At 37.6% G+C, this 27,503-nt stretch overlaps 1 protein-coding gene and 1 long non-coding RNA gene across 5 annotated transcripts; one reads left to right on the forward strand and one right to left on the reverse strand.

Moving 5' to 3' along the window:
* Nucleotides 1–27,157, forward strand: LOC107837276 (uncharacterized). Of its 3 annotated transcripts, none has more exons than XR_001663297.1 (5): nt 1–128; nt 504–572; nt 726–909; nt 1,003–1,068; nt 26,678–27,157. It is a non-coding gene; the product is annotated as an uncharacterized LOC107837276 (long non-coding RNA). The 3 variants fall into 3 exon arrangements; XR_001663296.1 differs by lacking the exon at nt 26,678–27,157 and adding an exon at nt 12,272–12,772; XR_001663298.1 differs by lacking the exon at nt 26,678–27,157 and adding an exon at nt 7,284–8,004.
* On the reverse strand, nt 5,133–17,357 carry adra1ab (adrenoceptor alpha 1Ab). Of its 2 annotated transcripts, XM_016676179.1 has the most exons (3): nt 17,166–17,357; nt 9,388–10,497; nt 5,133–5,848 (listed from the first exon to the last, which is right to left on the reverse strand). In XM_016676179.1, the coding sequence occupies exons 2-3, from the start codon at nt 10,304–10,306 to the stop codon at nt 5,370–5,372; spliced, it is 1,398 nt and encodes a 465-aa protein (XP_016531665.1). In that variant the 5' UTR covers nt 10,307–10,497; nt 17,166–17,357; the 3' UTR covers nt 5,133–5,369. The 2 variants fall into 2 exon arrangements, with proteins under 2 accessions (XP_016531665.1, XP_007561664.1); XM_007561602.2 differs by lacking the exon at nt 17,166–17,357 and having other exon boundaries at nt 9,388–10,911.
* Nucleotides 27,158–27,503: the final 346 nt, after the last annotated feature.

The following is a 27,503-nucleotide window of genomic DNA, read 5'->3' on the forward strand; positions in this document are numbered from 1 at the left end:
AACTAAACAAATGGAGGAGCGTCAGTAGGACCAGTTTCTTTTTGTGTTTGGTAAAAGTCCACAAGATATTCCTCCATTAGCGCGAGATGCTTGTGTTTCTTTCAGAGGTTGGACCAAGTCAGTGTTTTGTAAGTCTCAAGTAAAACTCAAGTCTTTATTCTCAAGTCCAAAGTCTGAAACTTTTAATTTCAAGTCTTTTTAAACAATGCTGCAATTATATGTTAAATGTAAAAAGAATTGCACCTCTGTATTGCACAGTTCAGTTAACCTTAGCTGCAAGAATGGTCAGACTTTAAACTATAATTTTCCAGAACACAGAGTGTGAGGATTTTTGTGTTATAATCTTTACATTTATATTACTTTAGATTATTAATCTTACCTTAGCAGTCTTATATTATAGATAATTGTGATCTTCATTTAGAAGTGTTGGCCCTTCGCTGTCTGTGTTAAAACTTCAGACTGCTGTGTTTAAAACTTTCTCTCACTGATATCTCAAACTGAAGGTTTTCAGAAGGCGCGGTGGGCAGCGCGCTGCAGCGGTCCTCTGCATCTGCTGTTTTCATCAAAGTTTGGTAAAAACTCACAAAAGTTGTCTTTTACGTAGGTTGTCGAAAAATACCTATCAAAAAGTCATATAAAATGTTCGACTTTTAAGATATTTTTACGATGATATATTTTACGCATCATCCTAAAAATATTTATTTATCCCTTGTCTGATCTTACAGGGAGACGGAGACCTCATTCTAAGCTAATTTTTACTTCTTCCGGTCGGCTAACGGTAGCTAGCTACAAGCTAACATGTTTAGCATGTTGAAGTCAATCTGGAGCTCCTTTTTGAGAACCAGCTGTTCAGGTGGAAGAACCTGTTCATGGAAGAACTGTACTTCGTACTCTTCACCATCCTGACATGTATGCAAGACTGTCGAGAGATAAATCACCTTAAATAAATAGCTAATGCAGCGAGTAGCATGTTTAGCTAACTTGTAGTATTTGTCCGTGAAGGATTGTGACCCGTTCAGAGTCCGTACTTCCGGCTCAATGGCCGCTGGATCCTGGGACGATACGCAGGTAAAGATGATGAATGGATAATAGAGAACTATTTTTATTTAGTATAACGTGTTTATCCTGTGTTTGCAGTCTTTTTCAGCTAATATTTATATTGTGTAACCTTTATCGATAGTGTTGAGCCAATTCAAGCCACTTTTGTAATTGACATAAGATTTTGTGGGATATTATATGATCTCCTACTATTAGGTAGTTTGTTTATTTTGCTTTAACTGCATCAAACATGATGGTTTAACTGCAGTTACATAAAAATGCTGAGGCTAACTGTACAGTAAAACTGGTCTATGACTTCATATTAGGGCCTTTGAAAATGGAAAAAGAAACATTAAATTTCAGCCAAAAAACCCTCAAAGTTTGAGCTTAACCTCAGAAATTTTTTATAAAACACTTGGAAATTTTTCAACTCCAAAAGTCTAAAATTAGTGTGAAAAAACTCAGAAATTTTCAGATTAATCTAAGACATTTTCTAGATAAAACATGAAAAGATTTTAAGCTCCAAAAGTAAAACAATTAGCGTGAAAAACCTCAGGAATTTTACGACTAATCTCTGAAGGTTTTTATCAAAAACTTGGACATTTCTGAGCTCAAAGTTCAAAATGTTCAACTTTTGAAACTTTCAACTTTAGTGAAGTTGAACATTTTCAGGTTTAGGAGCTCAAAACATGTCAAGATTTTTAAAGAAAACCTCTGAGATAAATCTCAAAATTTGAGTTTCTTTCTTGCAAATGTTCATCTTTTGGAACACAAATTTATAATTTTTTTTCTAGACTTTTGTTTGGGGTAGACTTTACTTAATAAATGTTTTTCTACCTACAAAATGGCCCTAATACACTGTTGGACAAGTCTGAAAGTTTGCACTTTTAAGCAGACCTTTGGGAACCCAGAAAGCAGCTGAACTGACAAAAGACAATATTTGCATTGATTTACTGTTAAATTTGTGTAGAATAATATAAGATCCATAATAATTTGATTACTCTGTGGGATTATATCATTCTTGTTGATTAATGAAATATAGGAGATCATTCAATATTTGATTTGTTATTCAATAGAGTCCCTGTCTTGCTGTATCAGAAGAACATGTTTTACTGAGCAGGTTGATGATGTTTATTTTTCTTTGCAGTATCATTTTAGTCCCTCATACCCAGGTATTAAGTTGCATTCTGTCAGGATTAGACATCTGGTGCATTGCAATATATTGTTGTTACATTTAATAAGACAGAAAATAATTCCAGTAGACAACACTGAAGCAAACTTTGGTAACTTTATCAGGATGATTCTTTCCAGAACATGAAATATGCTGCAAATACACCAACATTTACCAGGTATTTCTAGTACAAATATCTTTTTGCACTTTAAATAAGACAAAACTCATTTAAAAGTAAGTTTTATGAGCTTGTTTTAATTCCATCCATCCATCCATCCATTTTCCTTCACCCTTGTCCCTCAATGGGGGTTGGGAGGGGTGCTGGTGCCTATCTCCAGCTTTGTTTTAATTCCTTAAAATAGATTTTTCAAAAAAGTATTTGTTCAACTTATAACAACACATTTTCCTACAAGTGAAATAATCTGCTGGTAGGACCAGTACTTTTGATCAGTATTCAATAATTATTGATTTTAAACAAGCTCCTATATCTTGTTAAAACTTAGTTTTGTCTTATTTAACGTGTGATAAGATATTTGCACTATAAACAAGGCAAAAGGATTTGGTCTTTTTCTTTTGTGGCAAACAAAGAATGTCCATTTTTGCACATTTTCACAAAAGTCTTGCAATGGAAATGATTTTTACAAGTCATCAAATCCAGTAGGGTTTTTGTTTTTTTTTAATCAATGAAAATTTCACATTAATTCACTCGGAGAAACCCTGATACTCTGCAGCAGGAAAAGACTTCCAGTTTGACACAAACCACAGGCTGTCGATTCAGTTTCAGTTCACGTCATCTGCATCGCTCTGACAGGATTCATCATAACCACCCTTTGTGATGACACTTCACATTCCTCAGTCAACTGATTGGGTTAAAGCCCGTCTTTCCAGTAACGGGAACCCGGATCCATTCATCACGACAGCCGTTGCCTTAATGCGAAGGCTGCGGCGTCACCCTTTGGATCCGCTGCTTCTCGAAAAATGAGAGCTGAATGTCTAATGGGGGCTTGTGCATTTATTTCCATGAATAATGTCCAAACTGATGGAGTCAGATGTGACACTTCTTGACCTAATTTCAAGACAATCACTCGAGAAAACAGCTGTAAAGTCAAAAAACGGATGCAGACATGATGGACACGCTCGGTTTAGGCTAGCACTGTTTTGAAGCTTTCACCACTACAAGAGCTGCTCTTATATTGACTTGAAAAATAAAAATTAACCTGTTTTCTTCTACACAAAATGAAGCAATTTCTGGCTAACTTCAGAATATTTTAAACCTGGCAATGTGTATCACTAGGGAGAATATTTATTTGATGAAATTGTTTCAAAGCTCGAGGGGTGATAGCGGAGTAACAAAAATGTAATCATACATTCGTCAAATGACTCTGGTACGAAACTATAATTTCCAATCTTCTCCTTTAATTAATTCAGTGTGGGTAGAGTGAAATTAAAGCACAGAGTTTCCACTTTAGGCTCATGTTCAACTCTCAAAAGGACATTTTGAAAATGTTTTCAACATTCAAACCCAATTCTCAAGCTAGCAATCCTCGAGCGTTTAGGAATCTTGGTTCATTTGCTGCTCTCGCGCAAAATGTGTGAGGATTTAACATATGGGAGTGAAGGATAGAGACGTTGGTTGCTCATTGGTGTTTTTTTTACAAACAATCCAAACTAACGCTAATGATGAATTCACACCATTGTGTTTTGTAATTTCTAATACTAGTTTCTACAAAGTTTGGTTCGTTTGGGGAAGTGAACGCGAAATCGAACTCTGGTCCACCTATAAACTTTGGTCTCAGTTCGGTTAAAGTGAATTCTGTTGTGGTTCAAATGCATGTGTGAACACTAAGTGGACTGGAGACCGCTCCAAAATCAGGAAGTGAACTACAGTGCATTGCAGTTTTGGTAAGCACAACTAAAACAAACAAATGTGTGATTCTAGTGCTAGCGGTAGAAATGTGTTGTGGTCTTTTACCAAAGACAAAACAGAAATCCTGCGACTGCTTTTTTTCTGTTTACGTGTTGTGAAGTTGCGCTCAGTGTCTTCTCTTGAGTTTTTTATGTCGTTTCCTTCAGTGGTTCTTTGTGCAGCACCCCCACAGGCGAGGAGGGGAACAGCTTTTTCAATTAGTTTGGATTGTTGGACACAGTGCAGTGTGAATAACAACCACAGCAGCTGGAAATGTAACAAATGTTGCAATTCTGCTCCCAGTCGAGCTAAAACTGCTGGATTATCAGGTGTGAAAACACCCTATAACTTCTCTGGCTTCTTTCCTGACCTGCCTGATCTGTTCCTTGGTCTTCATGCGATTTGTTGAATATGGTGCGTCATTGGGGCCAAAATTAAGACTATTGCGGAGGCAGCAGTGGCTACTTCCTTGTTGTGAAAGTTTATATCCTAAATAAACCCATAAACTGATCTGATTATAGACTGGAGCCAGTAATAAGCAAATGAGAAGGAGGTAATCACTTAAGTTAGCTTTGCAGAGGCTAACAACTAGCATACATACCAGTTACCATTGTTTATCATTATTCAGATCAGTAATTGGCTTTAGAATCGATATAATCTCCTGTGACGAGAAAATAGCCACCTTTGGGTGGATAATCAAATTTTTGGCGCTAAAGTTCACTAATGTTCTCTCTCAAACCTCTAACGGTGTCAAAGGACAGCTGGGTTTATATTTCATGGTGTTCTGTCACATGAAATCCCCAAAACCAAACGTGTTTGCGAGTGTGGCGATAGCTTGACAAATGAGTGTGAAAACAAGGCACCGAACGTTTCTGTTGTGACATTGTCGTTTGAAATGCTTCAGTCCGACACCAGCTTCCTTCGTAGTAATTATCCCTACAGTCGTTCCCTTTGGTGCAAACTGCAGAATGTTTAGATCAATCACATCCCGTTGGTTGCTTTGCAGTTTCTTTTTTAGCAGATTGCTTGCATCTCTTTTAATCCTTGGCAAGCATACAAGGAAATGGCGTCTATCTTTGTGTTCAGGCTTGGCTCAGTCCAACAGCAGAACGGGTCCAGAAGTTTCCTGCTGAGCATGCATGTTTTTCTTTCTGCAGTCATTTTTATCTCGCGTTTGACGACAGAGTTGTAGATAATTGTTCCTCCAAGGAGGCTGGATAACAAGACTGAATGTCCCGAACTCTGAGAACCCAATTAAACGGCGTCGCCGGAAATGCCAAGAGAGAGGTGTAAGACTTTAGCTGACCCGTTTGTGGATGAGTTCTGAGGTACCGTGGTTCGCTGGGCTGAAAGGCACCAGGCCTTTAACAGACCTTTCCCCTGAACGTGTCCAACCCGATCCGGGTCTTGACCGCCAACAGACGATGATGACGTTGACAGAGTCCTGCAGCAAGCCCATGAAGAAGAAGCGGCGGCGGCGCGGTTTTGGACGGAGCTAACGGACGCGTTGGATGTTGGACCTGGGCTGGAGGAATGAGCGGCGATGTGTCCTTGCTTGGTAACGGGGACAGCGGTTCTTACGCAGCGCCCTCTCAGCATGTTGTGGAAAGCTTTTTTGAACTCCCTGCTGAAGCACGGGTAGATGATGGGGTTGATGCAGCTGTTGAGGTAACCCAGCCAGAAGGTTATCTTGAAGATGGTTTCAGGAGGCTTACAGGATGGGAAGATGGAGCCTGAGGAAAGAGAAGTAAAAAAAAAAACTTAGGTAGAAGTGTAAGGGAGGGTTTGACATCCTGGAGAAAGTTACTGAGCAAGAATTTGGTGCACAAATTAATTCTGAATATTTTGTAATTCACAAAGGATTATGGTCCTTTCACACCAAACTCACAACAATCACTTGATATTTTGCTCTAGACGCTCTTTGGAACGAGCCGTAATTTTCTGTTGCCGGTCTCAGATTCATCAGCCGTTCAATGGTGGATGAAATTGAGAGAGTGGCACCAAAATATTACTAAGTCAATTACTAATTCAGTTGATAAAAAAAATGTAATCAGAATACATTTTAATTTAGAAATGTTGACTATAAACTGGTTGAGCTTCAACAGGAGAGTTCAGCATTGCAATAAGTTGACTCCAGACCTTGTTTTTTGTCAGTGTTATTGGTATTTATTTGACAGTAATCCATCAGCAATACTTTAAAAATACAAAATATTACCAAGTAAGACGAGACAAAACTAACGTACAAGTAGCTTTTAATCGAGCTAGTCAGGTTTTAAATTTCCAGGATTCTCAATCAATTGGTGATTTAATTTTAAGATGTAATAAAAAGATTAACGCAGCTCACACCCATCTGATTGGAGCAACTTATGTTTAGAAAGTCTGGTATTTATCATGTAAACAAAAGAACCTGAAATAAGGATCAGAAGCTGAAAATATTTACTCTCTTCTGTCTGCATGTTAATCCAAAGCTGGAAAATGCTGAAATGTGGCATTTTTCCAGCCACTTTCAGACTAAATTAATCCTGTTGGGGCTCCCTGCCTGGTCGCTGGACTGTTGCCTACTGCTGGACTCAAAATGCATGTGCACTCATCCAAAACGCTCGAAATATTAACTTTTATAACCGAAATCCGATGAAAACCACTTTGTGCCTTTCCTCATAGATTCACAAATCTGTCCAGTTTCCTGGTCTGTTGATTCTCTTTAAATCGATGCGTCACAGGCGTTTACAGACACTTTGGTGTTCAGAAAATGGAGCTGCCTTGTAAACAACTGGCTCTCTTGCAGTAACTCTGCAGCTTCATTGAAAGCTGTCATTAACAGGCTTGAAACGGGCTTTTCATCAGCAGAGTTTTGAACATAAATGTGGTTTTTCTGAGAATGTCATAGAAAACGCTGAGGCAGTGATAGTCTGAGAGCAGCTTCATGAGCTGTGAAGGTCTGTCTCCATTGAAATGCATGACTCTCCTTATATGACTGGCTGCTTTGGGAGTCAGCGGTGACTCTGGTATTGCAGTCCATTAAACCTCCTGCGTGTTATCTATAATAGTTTTCTCTTAGATGAGAGCAATAGGTGGGTTATTCCATTTCATCTCGCAGAGGAAGCCCATTGTACCATTTTGTTTGCTCTATTTGCTTGCTTGTAATTGAATTTCTTTGTCTCCTTTCAGCGACGTAATAGACCGAGTTGGGTCAAGACACAGGAGTCAAAAAAAGATGGCCTCCCTGTTGTCATGCTCACAGCGAATTAATTAAAGCGCCAAGGTTCATGCCTCAACAAAAGCGGCTGCTAAAGCGCTAATTTATGTTACAGCTTTGCATTTTAAAGAGTTAATCTTTCCTTGGACCTTAAATGAAAGTTGGCTTTGTTCTTTGTGGCATTGATTCAATGTTCCTCTGGGATTTTGGTTGGTATCGACTTGGCAACATGATGCATTTTTATGTACTACAATTTGTTTGTTCCTCCACATCCTGGCTAAAATTGCTCCACTGGACTTGATGATTTAGAGCAGTCTTTCTCAAACTGTGGTCCGCTGGCACCCCCTAGTGGTGTGCGAGGTACTGCAGTGGGTTCACTCTACTGACTCAGTATACTTCATTATGCCTGGATAGAATATTATATTTTTTCTAGTAAAAATTGACATACTCTTTGGTTTCTTTAGACTGTTCTATAAGTAGATAGTTCTGACGTATTTGGCGATCCTCTCAAATTATAAATGTTATTTAATAAATATTTTTTATATACTTTTATGTATTTTAATCAAATTTTTTCCCCGTCTAAAACTGTTAAGTTTAACAGTTTTGCCACAAAAGCAAAAAACAAAAAAGTTATTTATGTCTCTCTAACTTTACCTGTTTGTGGAAATTCATCAATAAACATCTTGAAAAACTTTTCCAGACTTAAAGTGAACTTTTTAAGTTTATTCTGTATATGCCAACATAAGATTAGGGGCATTGAATAATAGTAGCGCTCAATTTGCGTGAATCCATCCAGGCCAAACAAAGACATTGGTGACATATCCATTTTCTCCTGCATAAATCATCTGACATAATAACTTGTTTTCTTGGCAGGCACATCAAATCCGAGCCTCGCTTGGAAAAGCAGAGCTTAATTGCTCCCTCTGGTTGAATCGCTCAAATCTGCTGCAGCTGCAAACAAATTGCACAGTGACGGCAATTTACTACAGATACTCACTTATGAAAAGGTTGAAACTGTGGTTCTGCAGTTTCTCTGCGGCTCTTTTACTTTTGCTTTTAATAAACACTCAGACATGTTATGTTGGCACCCCTGAACTCTCCTCACAACATGAGGCATAGCTATCTCATGGTCGCAGCAAAAAAAAAAAAAAAAAAACACTTAAAAGAAGAAACTGAAGCTCTACTTGGGTAGAAATTTCACTTATACGTGTTTTAGAATGTGTAGTTGTGAATATGTAAACCAAAATGTCAGAAAATTTAATCTTAGTTCATCCATAGGTCAGATTTATCTCCCCTTGCAGAGTGACTTCACCCCATCCCTCAGCTGGAGGGCAAAAAGTTGCTGGCTAACGATGATTAGCATTGGTTTTAGCTGTTAAGTTGTCAATATAATGCGCTAAATCTGAAATGTACGCATTTAAGAAAACCTGCTTTGCTACTAATTGTTAACACTATGACAACACTGTGTTGGTGGGACTATAATAATTACATCAAAAATCAAACATTTATAAAACGCCTTGCAAGCTCAGTTGCAAGGCGTTTTATAAGTTAAAAAGTTTTAAAAGTTACGTATTCGCTTTGTAACGTCTTGTGTTCTGGTGTGAAGAAACCATGTAGAAACAAATTGTAATATGAATGAAAATTATTAAACTACAAAAGACGAGCGATATCTGTAGCTTTACAGTACGAATAACCACGTCTGTAGGTGACAGGAGAACAGAATATGGTACATTATCATCACAAGGTTTGATGACACCGGCTAAGCCAGGTGGTTGGGGCGATCATCCAGCGGCCCGCCGTGTGTTCGAGTTAAAAAATGTTTACAGTTGACAGGAAATTTGGAGATATGACTTGATAATTCTGTGTTATTGGAAGATGAACATCTGAACACCAACTATAAAGTTTTAAAAATGCAAACATTTTTTAAAAACTTAAATAAATAAGCAATGCTAAACCTGGTGGGGGCACAAATAAAGCCTGGTGGCCCACCAGGCTTATAATACACTGGAGGAAACCCTCTGTCATGAATGTCACGCAAAATTGAGTAATGAAAAAAGTCATCTTGTAGTTACCTACCAATTGGTAAAACCAGGAAAAAGGGGAGCCAGCACAGGATGAAGCAGCCGACCACAATGCCCAGCGTCCTGGCCGCCTTTTCTTCCCCTGAGAACCTCAGCAGCTTCGGCAGAGGAAACGACGGCCGCTTGTGCGTCCCCGCCTCCTCGCCATCTTCGTGTTTCCCCGCCTGAGCCGCCGCGTTTCCCCTGTGCATCCTCAGCGTGACTCCTCCCATCTCCACCTCCTCTCCCTTCGTGCTCTCCCTGATGCTTTTGGTTTCTCGTCTCGCCACGGTGTAGACTTGGCAGTACATGGCCAGGATGATGGCTAGCGGTATGTAGAAAGACCCCAACGCGGAAAACAAGGCGTATCCAGGTTCCTGCGTGATTCGGCACTCTGTTTCGTCTTCCGGGTCGGGCTCCTTCCAGCCGAACAGCGGGCCCACCGATATTGCAGCGGAGACTCCCCAGAGGGCCGCCACCGCCGTCAGGCCGCGCCGTCCGGTGGCGATCGCCGGGTAGCGCAGGGGGTAGCTCACCGCCAGGTAGCGGTCGATGGAAATCACGCAGAGGCTGAGGATGGAGGCGGTGCAGCAGAGGACGTCCAGGGCGGCCCAGACGTTGCAGAAGGAGCGTCCGAACACCCACCGGCCCAGCGCCTCCGAGGTGGCCGAGAACGGCAGCACGGCCGAACTCAGCAAGAGGTCCGCCGCTGCCAGGTTGGCGATGAAATAATGCGTTACGGATCGCCACTGGTGATGGAGCAGCACGGACAGGATGACCAGGATGTTACCAAGGACGCCGAACAACAGAAACACCACCAGCACCGCTGCCAACGCCACCGCCTTCGCCACATGCACCTCGGACTGGGCGGACGAGCTGCAGTTGGGGCAGAAGTCATCTGGCGAGAAAACACTTGTGTTCTCAGTGGGAACCATTATGGTCGCGCTCCAACAGAGGACAAAAGCTTCCCCAGCTGCACAAACCGCTCTGCCGCTTCATTTGCAGATGCACTGTTGACTCTTGCCAACAACCCATAGATCATGAGGTTCGGGTTCCTTTGGCTGAAAGTCAAGTTTGGTCACAGTCGGTCTGGAAATGCTCAAAAAGCAGCCACTGGTCAGGATATCTGTAGAAGAAGGAAAAATATTCATACTAGTGACATTTACCAGTAAACAAAGCGAAGAGATGCTGTTTCTCTGTGGGTGGAGAAGCCAAATGACAAAACACATTAAACGCAAATGGCAAAACAAAGCTCATTACATCTGAGACGTGGTTAAAAGGTATACATAACAATCTTCTCCCTTCATTAGATCTGCAGCAGAGATCAGAGTAATGAAGTAGAGAAAACACACAATTATCCAGAAGTATCGCAGCCTGTTGTCTTTCTGCCTCTGCAAACGAAATCAAAGTAAAGACACCCAGATGGAGTCGAAGGAAAGACTGAAACAAACGGAAAGAAACTGATCAAACGAATTGATTCCAATATGTGATCTAAGAGTCTATCAGTAGAGAGCTGCACCCCTAAGGCCTGGATCCAGGAGTTATTTAGGCACACTAAACTGCTCCACTTTTGGAAATTTTCTAAATTTTAAAGGAAAAATGTTTGCCTTTGAGCTCAAAAATTCAAGTTTCTTCTCTACAAAGTTTTATGTTTTTTACAAACCAATCTTCAACTTTTCAAAATCAAAAATTTCCAAATTTATTCTTCCAAAATTTCTTATATTTATCTGAAATGGTGGATTTTTTTTTACTTTCTGAATCTGGAAATTTTGTTCTTTTCTGTAAAGTTTCCAAGATTAATTTAATCAATTATCAAATTTTCAAACTCTGAAACTACCAAATTATTTCTAGAAAATTTCTGAGTTTTTTTTTTTTTTTTTTACGTCAATTTTGGATTCCTTGAGCTCAGAAATTTTCAATTAAAAATTTTTTTTTTACAAAATTTCTGAGATTAATCACACAAAAAAATTCAGTTTTTTTGGCTGAAATTTTTGACTTTTTGAATTTAGAAATTTTGTTCTTTTGTATCAAATTTCTCAGATAAAACTTTCTGAGTTTTATTTTTTATTTTTTGGTAAATCTTGACTTCAAGCTCAGACATTTTCAAAAGAAAAATTCTATAAAATTTCTGAGATTAATTTTAAAATTTCTGGGCTCCTAATCAGATTTTGACTTTTCCAGCTCAGACATTTTTGTCCTTTTCTATAAAATTTCTGAGATTAATATAAAGAATGTCATAGTTTTTCAAGCCAACCTCTTAGGTTTGGATACAAGGAGCAATTCGGATCCACTAAACTACTCCCAGTTTCCCAGTTTCTTTAATTCCTTCACATTAAAGTTAAAAATAATAGTAATTTTGTTTTTGTACCAAAGTACCCCCTATCTGAACCGTAGGTTCGGTTCAGTTTGGCCATGTTGAAGCTCTGAACTAACGCTCAGCTTCATCACTTTGAATTAAAATAAGATGTAAACACAAAGACACCAGAGTGGAAATGATGATCTCCAGGGAGCAACAGCAAAATCATTCGCAGCATTATGAGAAACCCAACCAAGCATGCAGCGAGGCCATAAATGAAAGCCATATAATTATGTTTTTAAGGGCAAACAGTCCACCAAGCGCCAGCGACAGCTCTGCTGAAGGTCTGTCTTTCTGTGTCTGAGTGCCTGTGTGTGTGTGTCTGTGTGTGTGTGTGTGTGTGTGTTGGGCTTTATGTCATTCGTCGGATGACAGGCGGACAATTGAACCGTGAGGAGTGCGCTACACAAGCCCCCTGCGAGCGCTTCAGGTGCCGATAGTCTCACTCCGTACCTTTCAGAGTGAGAAATGTCACCGGCAGAGATAAGCTGCGGCAGAATGAAAAAGCATTTTAAAAAAAAGTCATTGTCGCATGTCTGTGCAGAATCAAAGACTTGTTGTGCTGCACGTCCTGTTGTGAGGCGGAACCACACACTCCCCATCACTGGATGCTGCGATTTCAGGAGCCTGAGGCGGAGCAGAAATGAAAGAGGTGAACTGCTTGGAATGAACTGTGACTCTGAGTACAGTTATAATGAGATTTCTTAGTGTGAGGAGGCAGGGCTGTAAAAACAACAGGTTATGCTCTATGCAACACATGTGGGTGCTGCCCTACAGGGGCGCCAAACAATGGTGTAGAGATTATTCACAGTGACAATTTTTAACACCTGTTTAGCACGTGTAAGTAAAGTATTAAGGCTGTTGTAGATAAAAGTAGGTTTCTGCCAAAAAACTCTGAAATTTAGAAATTTTACTAGATTAGTTTTTTTTTTTTAGTAAAAACATCAAAATTTCTCAGTTTGAAAAGCTGAAAATTGAGAAAGAACTCAGAGACCTTGAGATTAAAAGTAATCCGGAAATTTCCTGAGTTAGAAAAACTTGAATATTTGTAAGAAAAAAAAAACTACTGGAACCAGTGGGATTAATTTTAGAAAATTTCTAGAAAATATTTGGAAATTTCTGAAAAATTTCAGCATTCAAATTTTTCACTTTTCGAGCTCAGAAATGTAATTTTGTCTACAAAAAATTATTTTTATACTAAAGATTAGTCTCAAAATTTCTGAGTTTTTTTTAGAACATGTTTCTTTCCAAGCTCAGAAGTTTCCAAATTGCTTTTTAGAAGAATTTTTTTCTTCTCTCAAGCCCAGAAATTTTAAAATTTTCTCAAAAATTTCTGAGTTTTTTCCAGAAAATCTTTGATTTAAAGCCCAGAAATTTCCAAATTATTTTCTACAAAATTTCTGAGGTTTATCTTAAAATTTTTGACTTTTCAAACTTGGAAATTTCCAAGTTCTTTTATAGAAAATGTCTGAGATGGACCTCAAGTTTTTTGGTAGAAGTTTACTCCATTTTTTCTTTTTTTTGCTATCTGTGTTGTTAAGGTGCTGCGCTAATGTGGGCACCAAAACAATGGTGTAAATATTATTTCTCGTCAGCATTTCCTATATTTAGCAGCTTTTTGCGAGTGTAAATGATGATTCATAAGAGAGGAACCTCAGAAAGTACAAAGTTGCGCTCCTGTGTGGAGTTTTCTGTCTGAGTGTGGGAGTGTTGGTGTGTTAGAGGGAAATGAGGGTCAACCAGGAAATAAATGAGCGCCGAGCAGAGGAAAGGAAAAGCAGCATCAGTGATGCTTCACTCCTCTGCAGCAACACGCGGTTTGCTCTCTGGTTTGGAGGCGATTGATGGGCGGTGCAGTAAGTCAGCGGCAGGCGACATGTTTATGTTGGGAGGTCGTCTGGGTGACAATCGGTAGATTTTATTTGCATGGGCTTTGATAAATAGACGTATTGTTGCAGCCACATATATAAAAACCCCATAACATTACGACCACTGACAGGTGAAGCCATTTATGCTGCTGTTGTTGTTGCAGGGTGATAATGTGGTTCACACCTGAATGTTTCTGCAGAGTATTCACCTCCTTACAAAATATCGGTTCTATTGATCGAGTAGAAACTGCTTCTGATTGACTCTGTTTTTAAAATTAACTTCATATCAACAAGAAAGTGTTTTAAAATTTTATTCAGGCTTAAAAATTACTGTTTTCTGGCTGGAGTTGTTTCATATTTTCTAGAAATTTTTTGACTTTTCAAGCTAAGAAATTTCCAAATTGTTTTGTAGAATTTTTTTAGATCAGTTGCAAAATTTGTAGTTTTTTTTTTTACTTTTCGTGTTCAGAAAATTCTACATTGTTTTCTAGAAAATTTCTGAAAATGATTACAAAGTTTCCTAGTTTTTTCTAGCAAATCTTTCACTTTTCAAGCTCAGAAATTTCCGAATTGTTTTCTAGAAATTTTATTTAGATTAATTGCAAAATATCTTTGTTCTTTTCTAGAATTTTTTTTTTACTTTTTAAGCTGAGAAATTGTGACTTTTTTTCTATAATTTTTTTTTGGATCAATTGCAAAATTTCCGCAAATTTGGCTGCATCGTTGCTGATACTTTCTGTCTGGAAGGGTTTGAATTGTATGCCATTTCAGATAAAATAGCCAAAAAATTTGCTAAAATAAAATGTGCAAACACTAAAAAACAGACTAAAATAAATTGGAGAAAAACAGGTGAGAATGGCCGCCATCTTTTTAAGTTAATGGGTGGAGTTTCTCCTCCTCCTCCCTGCATTTCCTGCTATCTGCTTTGTGAATCTGATGCAGAAATGAATCAATTAGCATGAGCAATGGAGCTGCACAACATTGAGGAGATTAAACGGCTTCATTAATTCCCGGCTCAGCACGGCGGCTGGTCGTGATGCAGCCAAACTCTCTCCAGTTCATGTTTCATTCATGTATGGTGAGATTGTTGCAGGGCAGCAGGCGGAGAGCAGCACACAGATGAAATGATGATGGGTTATAATGTGTGAAATGACCTTTTCAGGGTGGTCATCGCCTCCCTGCCCTCCCAACCTTCATCGCTTCACTGGAAGCAGAATCACACCACCTTCCTCTTCATTCTTTCTCTTCAATTTGTGCTGCAAAAACGCGACAATAATGGAGATGTTACAATGATGCCTCTCAGGAAAACGGCATTTTCTCTGCTGGTAGCTGAAACTGAACCCCTGCTCTCGTCCTCCAGAGATAAGATTTGATCAAAAGCCAGCAGCCAGCGGTATAATTTACATGTGAAATGTAAAGGCGGCTCTGCTCTTGTTGCTGCATTAGAGGATGTAATGGACTAAAGCTTCGTCCTTGGGAACCATCATGGAGAAAACGCTGTTCAGTTTGAAACAGGCAGGGCTGTTAGTCGGACTAATGTGGCTTGAAAAAGCCGAGGGAGCGTCGTCATCACACATGGTATGGACGTACTGTAAGGCGGCCATGTCTTTTAAAGAGAGGAATCATTTGAATTCCTCTCAGACCGCAACCCAACTTCCTCCATTATTATTATTGTTGTTATTCCTGAGAATCATTTGAATTCCTCTCTCAGACCGCAACCCAACTTCTCCATTATTATTATTATTATTCCCGAGAAGTTTTCCTCTAAACGTCATAGAAGTATTCATATTTTGTTAATTTATAATAACTAATATTTCCTGGTCTGTCGCTTTAATTCTTTCATGCATGTTTGAGAATTTTTTTCATCTCCATGGCAACCATGGAGATGATATGCTCTTCCTCAGAGCATATCAGCTCCTTCAGACTAGTCAGCAGCAATTAGCAGACCACTGGTGCTTTCTGTTTCAGCAGGAATATTTTTCTGGGAGATTATCCTCTAAATGTTGCATGGGCTCTGGTAGAAATATTAATATTTTGTTAATTTCGTAGCAAAAAATCGATTTTCTTTTTTGTGCCATTGTGCATTTTAGGTGATAATTGAACAGATCTGCATAAAATGTTGGGATCTCTTGATAAAGACCTGACCCATCTTTAAACATCTCCACAACTTCAATCCTGACCTTCTTCGTCAATGTACAAGACTCTAACAAGGAAGGAGGCTAATTCAGATAAAAACAGACACTTTAGTGGGACTTCAGCCACTATTTTAATAGATTTTAATGGGTTTTTAGAGCATAAGGTTGAGGGAACAAGTTTTTGTCTTCAGAGAAATAAAACTTCTGAAAGTTGGACATGCATTTGTGTTCACCCCAAGTAAAAGTAAAAAGTAGAGTAACAGTTCAAATTGTCAATCATTTAATATTTAAAAATTACATAATCTGTATAAAGTTAAGTGGAAATGTTGGTATTTTAAGGACAACAATGACAATAATTCATATAATAAACGAAAAATAACAAAATCAAGCAAAATAAATGTTTCCAAATCAGTTTCTTTCTATAAAAAACATCAGAAACTTTAACCAAAACTACAGCTGTGTGTGTCTGGTGAATTTTGGTTAAAACATGTTTGATTTTCATTCAGTTGGTAGAAAATCCAGAAATCTTACTCAAGTAAGAGAAGAAATACTCGGTAAATAAAAGACTAGTCAAGTACCGAGTAACTGAACGAATCATGTAATATTTAAAAATCACATCATCAGACGGAGCAAAATGTAAAGTGGAAATTGTTTGGTTTTTAAGGACCAAAATGACAATAATTTATAAAAGTAAAAAAAAATAAAGATAATTTTTCCAAATCAGTTTCTTTCAATTAAAAACTTTAAGAAAAGCTGCAGCTATGTGTTTATCTGGTGAATTTATGTTTGTTTTTCATTCAGTGCGAAGAAAATCCAGAAATTTTACTCGAGTAAAAGCAAAAAGCACATTTTAAAAAGCCCAAGAAACGTTAGTCAAGTAAATATAACGGAGTAAATGTAACTAGTTACTACCCAACTCTGGTCACGACTTATCAAATAAGTAAAAGACAAGCATATTTCTGTAAAACTTTCACGCTGCAGCTCAATAAAAACTCATTTAGATTCGTCGGCGCGTCTCCAAACTCTGTGATGCTAACAGTTGTTGAGTCGTCTGCAGAGCGAAAAGCACTGGAGTGATGAATTACATCAGAAGAAGTCCATTTCCTAAAACGTTGGCCATTCTCCTCAGGGATGAGTCACTGTTTGAAATTCATAATTCAATGCCTGAGCGACATCCGTGATCACGCTGCACTGATGGGATGCATCTGCGGGAATCCACCGCTAAATTTAAATTAGCACTTTGTTTTAGGGATTTTTAATTTTCATTTCTAACTCCTAAATCAACCTACCTGTTTTTTTTTTAAGGTTTACATTTTCATAATGTTTAATCATTCCAAATTAAAAGCAAAAATATTTATAAACTGGAAGCTGCACTGATTGGTAGTTTAGTGCAGGAAGGAAGCTGCAGGATGAAAGGAGAAAAACAAAGTCTTACCTTTCTTTTAATTTTTTTTTTGAGTGTGAGAGGAGAATTGAGCTAATTTTCTCCGAGGGCAGCCATTCGTCACCGAGGCAGCCAGAGAAAACCGGGAGAGCGCAGTGGAGGAAGTGATTTCTTCCTTCCTGCAGTCGGTCCTGCTGCCTCCTCTGATGGAAAATACAACCAGAGTGGACCTCCAACCTGATCCGCTGAGGCTCCGCCTCCCGCCAGCGCGCTCAGACGCTCTGAGGTGTGAGGCGCTGCCTGCGTCCTCACACACCAACAGCCAAACTACCTCCTCTGGAGCGCTGCATGTTTGAGCTGGATCTGGTAATTACGGTTCCTATAATGAGGATAATAGAGATAAAAAAACGTCTTGTTTGATACTAAATAGTAGCAAAACATTACAACCAATTAAAAGCCTGAATAAGCTCATAAAGTGCCTCACATCTCATTGGATTATTATCTTTTTCCATAGTAACGACTAGTTTGTTTGAATAATTAAATTGCTTCACTATCATCAGAGATCATCAAAGATAATCTACACTGCTAGAATTTGTTGCCTTTTTGTGATTAATTTGTTTTCATTCTTTTTTATTGTTCCTACAATAAAGAAAACAAAGTTTAAGATAATACTTGCTCAAACTTGGTAAAAATGTGCAAGTTATTATCATTCTATGGAGGACTGATGGTGCCAAAACAGGTGGTAAAAATAGAAATAATAAATGGCTTTCTATAATAATTAATGTGGCAAATATTTCATCCGAAAAATTAAAACTAATAACTTTCTCAACTTAGAGCGTGGATCTTGATGTTGATCCCATCTCCATATCTCTGTCGGAGGGCCAAAAGCTGCTGGCTGACGATGGCTAGCTTTGGTTTTAGCTCTTAAGTTGTCAATATAATGTGCTAAATCTTAAATGTATGCATGATATATTCAAGGAAAAGGGATGCATTGCTTTGCTACTAATTATCAACACAATGACAACTAGATAACAAGGTCAGGAAAAAGAAGTAGTTCAGTTATGCTAGCTTGACTTTGACAATCTTATATGTAGATGTGCTGTGGAATTCTGTGTGTTTCGGTTCAGTTAGAAAGTTTAAAAATAGGTCGACCTAAAAACCTACTCTGGCAGATCAGTAGATCAGGTGTTTAAATGAGCTAATCAACCACCGCAGTGGTAGCTAATCTATCACAGTGATCACTTATTAATAATCTAAAATTAACACCAAGCCTGAAAGCATAAAACTGTGACGGACTGAATGTTCTGTTCTCTTTTTGTGGGAAATGTTTGAGTGTTTCTTGGTGTTGAATCCTGAAACATGAAGTGGCGTTGTTGTCGGTTGCTATGGCAACGGGTAGCTTAGCCAACACGGAGCGTGAGAAAAACAGTGGTTTTGAGCTGTTTAACGGTTTTTCTACGTTATTTTCCCCTTTGCTGTGGCGCTCTGCACTAAATAATCACCTCCAGGATTCATTTAGCTAACAGTCGTTCTTTGCAGCATGTAAATGACATTAAAGAAATCTAAATAAATAGACAAAGGAGAAAAAAGGAGGGGACAATGTAGAAGAAATATTAGAGAATTAATCAATTTATGGTACGAAAAAATGCTCCAACAAATGTCCATTCATTTCTTTTTTTAGCTTCTTTCATGTTGTTATGACTTTGTGACGATATTTAATATCGTAAATACTGGTAGTCACGTTTTGTCACATTTAGTCAGGAATATGAGCAACGGTGTGAAAAAAATCTGATTTTAGCAAAACAAAAATCTGCTGTGTGAACGTTCTTTACTTTATTTCTCTGATTCAAATGTCTGGTGTTACACATTGGGAATTTCTTGCATCACAAAACTATATTTATATAATCCACTACATCTATAATTCCCACAATACGTTGAGAATAGATGGTTCAGTATTTTCTCCATCTTTCAAAAAAGAGAAATACATCTTTTGCGAGATGCTCTTCGCCTTTTAAACATCAACACTGGCCTTGAAACAGAATGACACATTTGCCTGGAAATCTGCGAAGCTGACAGTTTGTTTTGTGCAACGCTGCGTGGGTCGGCGGTTTAGGAGAAACTTGAATTTGCGTCTGAAGCGTTCGCCTCCGCGCTAATGTCAAGAATAAGAACCTGACCCTGGCGGCTGTGTTTCTATGAAAGCCTGGATCAAAAACAAGCTTTGAAAAGGATAAATTCACAAATAAAGCCAGAAACAGGAGCTGCAGAGGCTAAATTAAAGAATCCAGGAACTGAATTAGGTGCAAGGCAGAGAAGTGAACTTTACGTTGAAGCAGCAGTAGATGGTTTTAAGTTTATAGGGGTGAGTGGAAAAGCAGACAGAGAAGGTAAAACAAAATAAACATCTTTTCTCGCTGAGATGATTAAACTGAAGCTGAATCTTGATTAAATGAAATGTTTGCTGCATCATCTGTCGATTGTTTTCTCAGCACCTCCTGCTGGGTTTTATGATCTCTGCCAGATGAACATTTAATGTGTGTCAACATTTAAAATTCTCCTTTATTTGACAAGATCCACAAACATTCATGTACCAGTTTGCAGGTCCTGGTCTGTGAAAAACCTTCGTTCAACGCAGCCGTTTCCACGGACGTATAAAACACGGAGATGAGACGAATTAACTAATTCTGAGAAATAAAAATATCCATTTAGAGAGAGAGCGCCGTTTATTACGATACACAGTCAGTCCGTCTGCAGAGGGCCATGTGGAGAAGCACCTGCAATTTTTATTTGTTTCAGTGTTTCTTTAAATACATCACCAGATTGAGTTGGAGTAAAAGTAGCTCAACTTTAACATATTTTTACTCAAGTAATAGTAAAACAGTATTTGGTAAAAAGTCGACTGAGAAACTGGTCAAATTATCAATCAATTAATACTTAAAAATTGCATCATCAGTCGGACCAACATATAAAATTGAGTGGAAATTTTGGTATTTTAAGAACAAAAACAATAATTCATATAAGTAACAAAAACAAAAAATTTGTTTCCAAATCAGTTTCTTTCAATAAAAAAACTCATGAAACTCTAACAAAAGTCTGCTGAGTTTTTGGTTAAAACATTTTCATTCAGTGGGTAGAAAATCCCAAAATTTTACTAAAGTAGGAGCAGAAATGCCTCATAATAAAATTACTTAAACTACACTGTAGTAAAAATACTCCTAAATGTATTTTTTTTTTCAAAAAAGTAAATGTAACCAACTCTAAGAACCCAACAAAACTAAAAGCCCAAACTCTCTCAAATATAATCCTGTTTCCATATTTTAATATGATATTGTCCAAATATCTCAGACAATAGTGTGAAGAAGACTTTAAAGGAATAATGACAGTTATTAAATTATGTTAAAGATTAAGTGTCAAAGTTTCTTTCTGATAGCTTCAGGTATTTTTTACCAGTTAGCCCACGGTGTTTGGTAAATCTGGCCTTCGCTCCTCTTCGGTTCCTTTCCAGATATTTCACTGCCATTTGTTTGACTTTTCTGTGCGCTCTGTGGTTGGGACAAACAAATATTTTACAACCCGTTCCATTTATAAATCTACCATATAGCTCTGCTTTTTCCACTCAACCTTTAATCTTTTGAAGCTAATTCTCTAAAAAGTGAAGAACCATGAAGTGCTTTTTATCAGCTGTCGACCTCTGCAGTTTTATAGGGTGCAGTTCACCTGTATGAGCCTCAGTGTTTTTATAGTTTTTGTCTAAATTATTCATATAAAAAATGATACATCCCAGACCAGATGGCAGTAAGTAATAATAAATAGTTATTATTTGAAGCTAATAGCATCTGAAGTCCGATCTGTTCAGTGCGTTGTTGGTTCTTCTCAGACAACAAAGAACAGTTCTCAGTAACTGAGATTCCTACCTTTTCAAAGGAATCCAGTCGCTAGAGAACGACACATCAACACTCAGTATAATCCCATTAGGGGATTCCACATGGTTGTGTTCTTGGCCCACTCGTATTTTCTCTATGAATACGTTGCATTTTATTATTTACATCCAGAAATTTTGCTCATTTCGCTCAAAAGCGAGTCTTTTACTTATGGTAGAACAATTCTGCTAGCAAAACGAAACCCGGAGACGTAGCTGTTATTAATTTAAATATATGACTCAGAAAAACCGTTGGAAGAAAAACACAAAATCACTCATTCTTATTTTTTTCTCACTCTGTGTCGGCTTCGCTACACACAAACCCCGTTGCCTTAGCAACTGACTGACAACAGCTCCACTAGTGCATCAGGATTCAACACCAAGAAACACGCAAACATTTCCTGCACAAAGAACATTCAGCCCATTACAGTTTTATTTTTTCAGGCTTGTTCTTTATTTTGTGATTATTAATAGCTAATTGCTGTGGTGGATTAGCTAGCGCTGCTATTAGCTAAGCTAACACAGCGGTGGTTGATTAGCTAATCTGAACACCGGATCCACTGACGATCTGTCAGATTTGGTGTGTTTAGGTCGCATTTTTCCTTCTTTTTCTTTTATTGAACCGAAACGCCAAATTCCACAGCACCTCTACATGTTAAGTTGTCATAGTCAAGCTAGCATAGCTGACCTGCTTACCTCTTCCTTGCCATTTTTTATGAAAACTTATTTCCTGAACTTGTTATCTTAGTTGTCAAAGTGTTGTTGTCCTTTTTTCTTTTATAAATCATGCGGACAATTAAAGTTTTGCGGATTATGTTGACAATTTGACAACTAAAATCAAGGGTAGTCATCGTCAGTGAGCAATTTTTTTGCAACAAAGCCCTACAATTTCAGTGTTTTCCGTATTGTTAGCTTAATAAAATAATTGTATTAATTCAAATATTAAAAAATATTTTTAAGAAATATGACTGGCAATTATGCTATTAGGCTAAAGATATATGGAGACGACAGTCGTATGCTTCAGCATGAAAGGCATTCGAATATCGGTACTATATTTTGACAGATTAAACGTAAAACTCTGTCAACTTGTTCCAACTCAGAAATGTGCTTTTTACTACTTTTGAGAAAACATTTTCAACATTCTTAATGAGAAATCATCAACAAATAGTCTTGGTAGTTACTTTTAGATATTTAGGATTATTTAAGGTTTCAACAAAATGTATGGTTTAAAATCTTTTAAAATTAAAACTAATACAATAAACTTTATCATCATCAGTTGTACACATGCTAACTTTCTTCTGCTAGTGCAGATCCTTTGTTTTCTCACTCGACATTTTCAGCTGCAGCCAAATCTAAACGAGTCTACCTGCACACTCCCCCCGTCCAAAACGGAAAGCAGTCTGTGTAAAATTCAATCTTACTTGTCATCCCTTTTGATTTGGGACCAAGGAAATTGCAATTGCAAGCTTCGCTCAGCTGACATTTTGACAAATGATGGTTCCAAGAGTAATAACTGGAAACGGGAAACAAAGCTTTTGGGTTTTCTTCAACTGGGTGCTGTATCAACCACAGCAAAAGAAATTACTGTTGCCTATGCAGAGAGTTGGGTAGTAACTAGTTACATTTACTCAGTTACATTACTTGACTAACTTTTTAAAAAAAATGGAAAAAGAATCATATTTGAGAGTTTTGGGGCTTTTTTCACCTATAGAAATAGTTTTGTTGGGTTCCTAGAGTTGGTTATATTTACTTTTTTTATTATCATTATTTACTTTTGGAGTATTTTTTTTTTTACCATGCTGTATTTTCTTCTTTTACTTGAGTAACTTTATTATAAAGTATTTCTACTCTTACTTGAGTAAAATTTCTGGATTTTCTACCCACTGAATGAAAAACAAACATGCTTTAATCAAAAACTCTCCAGACACACACACAACACATCTACAGTTTCTGTTAAAGTCTTTTTTTAGTTTTTTATTGAAAGAAACTAATTTGGAAACATTTTATTTTGCCCGATTTAGTTATTTTTTGTGACTTATGTAAAATTATTGTAATTTTGGTTCTTAAAATACCAACATTTCCACTTAACTTTATATTTTGGTCCATCTGATGATGCAATTTTTAAATATTAAACAATTGGTAACTTGATCAGTTACTCAGTAAGTACTTGAGTAACGTTTTACCAAATACTTTTTTACTTTTACATGAGTAGAAATATGTTGGAATATTGCTACTTTTTCAACACATTTCAATCTGCTATTCTCTGTTCTTAATGTTGTATAATGTTATAAAAATAGGTTCAGTTTATTCATGTCGGCGTCTGTTTTCCGTTGGTGCTCCATGTCCGTTCATTAGGTTATGATAATTTGTTCAGATATGTGGGTTGAAAGGTAGTGACTCTGATAAATTAGACGTTCGGCTAATTGGAGCGTCTAAATCGCCCTTTAGTGTGGGTGGCTGTGATTGAGTGGTGACCTCTGCAGAGTTTTTCCCACTTATTGGCTATGGATCATTTGACTCAGACGTCATCGTTTTCTGTCGTCTAGCTTTGAAAACATATTTTTCTTCTCAGTAATCAAGCAAATTAACAGAAAGTTGAGTGGAAGGAGAAAGTGTGTTACTCGGCAGACACCTTCCACCAGAAGAGTCAGTTACAGACATAAAAGGTCTTAAATGAGGAATCTGGCTGTTCACACGAGGTTGTATCTAGGTGTATAAAGCAGGAAAGTTGAGTGGAAAGAAAAACTGTGGTAGTAAATATATAACTGTGTATAATGAATTTTCACTTTTGAGTTAAATTAATGAAATAAATTACTTTTCCATGATATTCTGTCTTTCTACAGGGATTTTTGCATTTTCTCCAGGTATTTGTAGTTTCTCTCTGGGTTCTTCAGCTTCCAACAGTCCTAAAACATGTTAGCTTAATCTGTTTCTAAACTGATATAAAGGATTCACATCAGCCTGGTTTAGTCCACTTTAATCCAAATCACTGGTTCTTTTGATGAGGTGTGAAGCAAACTCTTTTTCGCCTAAAACTACTACTGTAACTAATCAAAACTAACCTAAAAATAAACAATGTTTAACCAATAATAACTATAAAATCTAGTAAACACATTCTAATTAAAACTATTAAACTAACTTGAGACAAAAGTAACAATTAAATAAAGCAAACTATGAACCTGAGTTTGGTTGAAGTGAACTTTGGTGTGGTTCAAATGCATATGTGGACGCCAAGCGCTCCAAAAGCAGGAAGTGAACTACTACGCAGGGCATTTTGGGTAAATGCAACCAAAATAAACGTGCGAGTCTGGTGCTAGCTGGAGAATTAGCTTGTAGTCTTTTTACCAAAGACAAAAGATAAATCCTAACCACTAAAATCTGACGCTACTCCATTTTTATTTACATTTTGTGAAGAAGGAGTTTTTTGTGTTGTTTCCTTCAGTAGTTCTTTGTGCAGCGCCCCCACAGGCGAGGAGGGGAATAGCTTTATTCAATTAGTTTGGATCGTTTCATGTATTGCGGTGTGACAGCGAACCGCAGCAGCTGAAAATGTAACAAATTTTGCAATTTTGGTCCTTAACCCAATCAAATCTGCCGGACTGTCAGGTGTGAAAACACCCAATGTGTAAGTGTGCATTCAGGGTTTTATGGCATATGAAATAAAATGAAATTATTTCAAACAAGAAGAAAACATTAGCAATAATAAAACATAAAAAACAAAACTTCCATATCCGAACAGAAGCAGGAAGAAGACAACACTTATTAAATCCAAACTACCAAATATATCCCATATATTACTTATTTACTTATTTAATTTTTCACTCTTGTCACAATTTTATATCTGTTGCCTTAGCAACCATTTCTCCCAATGACTGATTGATAAAACTGAAGAATCACGCCCTGATTATTACTTCTGGTAACCTTTTGCAGTTTCCTGAATGTTAAAGGAAGTGAAGTCGACTTTATTGGATTATCTGCGACGCTTTCTCAGAATTAAACGTGAATAAATTATTCAAATAAAATTTCCCCACAAACACAAAAACTGCTCTTTAAAAACATTCAAATTTGTAATACGCTTCTTTAGTTCTCACGTATTTTCAAACTTACTGATACTTTCATTGAAAGAGCAGTGGAGAAAATAGTATAACCAACAATCCTGACAGTTTTTGGAGGTTTTCTCATGAAAATAATAAATCAAAAGTCTTATCTGGATCATGATAAATGATGGGCTAAACGGTAAATTCCTACCCTTAGTTTCTTCTTAACTTGACGTTCATTGAAAGGCAAATCGTCTCCGCAAAAACACAAAAAATGGAGGCACAATTAAGTTCTCCTATCTCACCAACACAAGCCTTTACCTACCTATGAATAATTTAGTATTTAACCACCTGAAGCTGATAGCAACAAAACATATTTCTGTGCCAAGTGGAGGCTGTGTTTGTCTTCCCCTGGCAGCAGAAGTGGGGAGAGAGAGGAAGACTCTGCCGAAGTGTAATCGGTTCAGTGCCTGCAGTCGGCCAAAGCGAGAACATCAGTTATGAGGGGATGCAGTGGGAATCGTGGTGCAATAATGCCTCTTCCAGACGCCCGTCTGCCAAGACGCCGAGGAATCTGACCTTTAAGCAGTTCTGATATTTGCTTCTAGAAAGGTAGCAAAAAATACGCAGAAACTCCCCAAACAGCGGCTCAGCTGCAGGTTATGTAAAGTTTATAGTTTCAATCATAAAATAGGCAGAGAAATGGAAGGAAAACGGAGGATTGATGAATTAAATGCAACACAGTCGTTTTTTCAAACCACAGGAATACCATCTGAAATCTAATGGCAGTTTATGACAATAAAAGTGTGACCAGTGGGAGAGTTTCAGAAATTAAAAACAAACAAAGGGAATAACATAATTACCCAGTAATATTTTTAATTTCCTATAAACTTTACATCTTTTACTACAGAAACATGGTGGTCCAATTTGGTGTCCCGACCTTCAGGATTTGCATCACTAACCTGCACAAATATTTTCATATTTATTGATACTTCAATTGTAAAAACACTGGAGAAAATAGTAAATCTAACAATCCTGAAAATTTTAAACATCATTAATTGGAATTCAGGGTTTCCACAAGAGTATTATAAGCCTGGCGGGCCACCAGGCTTTAATTGTGTCTCCACCAGGCTAAGTGTTGCTTATTTATTTAAGATTTAAAAAATGTTTGCATTTTTTAAGACTTTGTAGTTTTTGTTCAGATATTCTTCCATTAACACAAATTATCAAGTGATATTTTTAAATTCAATTGTCAATTTTAAACATTTTGCAACTCAAAAACACGGATGAATGACTGCCTGAGCGCCCAACCACCAGACTTAGCAAGTTTTCTGGGTTTTCATCACTTACCTGCACAATTTGATACTTTAATTGTAAAAACACTGGAGAAAATAAGAAAGCTAACAATCCTGACTCATTTAAACATCATTAAGTTGAATTTTTCATGATAAATAAATCAAAATTCTTATTTTGATCATGATGAATGATAAATGATGCGATAAATGCCCACATTTACTCTGTCATCTAGTCAAAAATGTAAACATTTAACACGCAAACTAAAGCCTGTAGAGTCTCAGATGGACATGTTGGGTTTTTTGTAATTTCAGAAACCATTACATGTGGGCGACCTTGGAGTGAATTTGCTGGAACGTCCAGTCCTGAGGAAATTGGTCGCTGTTTGAAAAGCTTTCTATTTGTCAGTCGTGCACTTTACAATCCTTCCCAGATTGACATCAATCGCTTTTAACAATTATACGTCTGCTTCTTAACAAACATCCCCATCGTTTCCCACATTTTCAAGCAACTGTAAAACACAATTCAGAGTTCAGGGAGGACAGTGTGTGAAAAATGCTCAACAAAAAAGTTGCAACAGAAAACCGCACAGCAGGAAGATCTATAACTTAGATCGATTCGACCAGAGGCAGCAGACACATGAGACGTCTCTGTCACTGAAGATAAATATATTACCTCTGCGTCTGCGTTGAAGGAGGCGAAAGTTTGATCACAGATGCCTCAGACACCTGTGGTGAAGTTGCTGACCCGTCGAAGAGGCTATAAATAAATCAACCTGAAACAATAAACCCAGAGAAGAAGCAGCCTGTTTATCATCCTTACGATGTTATTGATGCGTTCGGCGCGTCCTGACCTCCGTTAACGGTCGTCACGCCGCATCGTCACAACGCCCGTTAACGGTCCGCATCGTCAGGAAGAGGGAAACCAGAGCTGCGAAGTAACCAGTTACATTTACTTAATTACATTCAGAGGTGGGCAGAGTAGCAACATGTTTTTACTCAAGAAAAATAAAAAAGAAATGACTCAAGAGTAAAAAGTATTTGGTAAAAAGGCGACTCGAGTACTGAATAACTGATCAAATTATTTAATATCTAAAAATCACATCATCAGACGGACCAGAACGTAAAGTTAAATGGAAAT

This window comes from Poecilia formosa, unplaced genomic scaffold, assembly GCF_000485575.1.
Source record: "Poecilia formosa unplaced genomic scaffold, Poecilia_formosa-5.1.2 Scaffold129, whole genome shotgun sequence".
Lineage (NCBI taxonomy): Eukaryota > Metazoa > Chordata > Actinopteri > Cyprinodontiformes > Poeciliidae > Poecilia > Poecilia formosa.

Excerpts from the sequence above, each read along its gene's own strand:
- adra1ab (XM_016676179.1), bottom strand. The coding sequence starts at position 10,306 with ATGGTTCCCACTGAGAACACAAGTGTTTTCTCGCCAGATGACTTCTGC. Across the intron at positions 5,849-9,387 it reads TTTCCTGGTTTTACCAATTG|GCTCCATCTTCCCATCCTGT; the intron begins GTAGGTAACTAC and ends CTCTTTCCTCAG.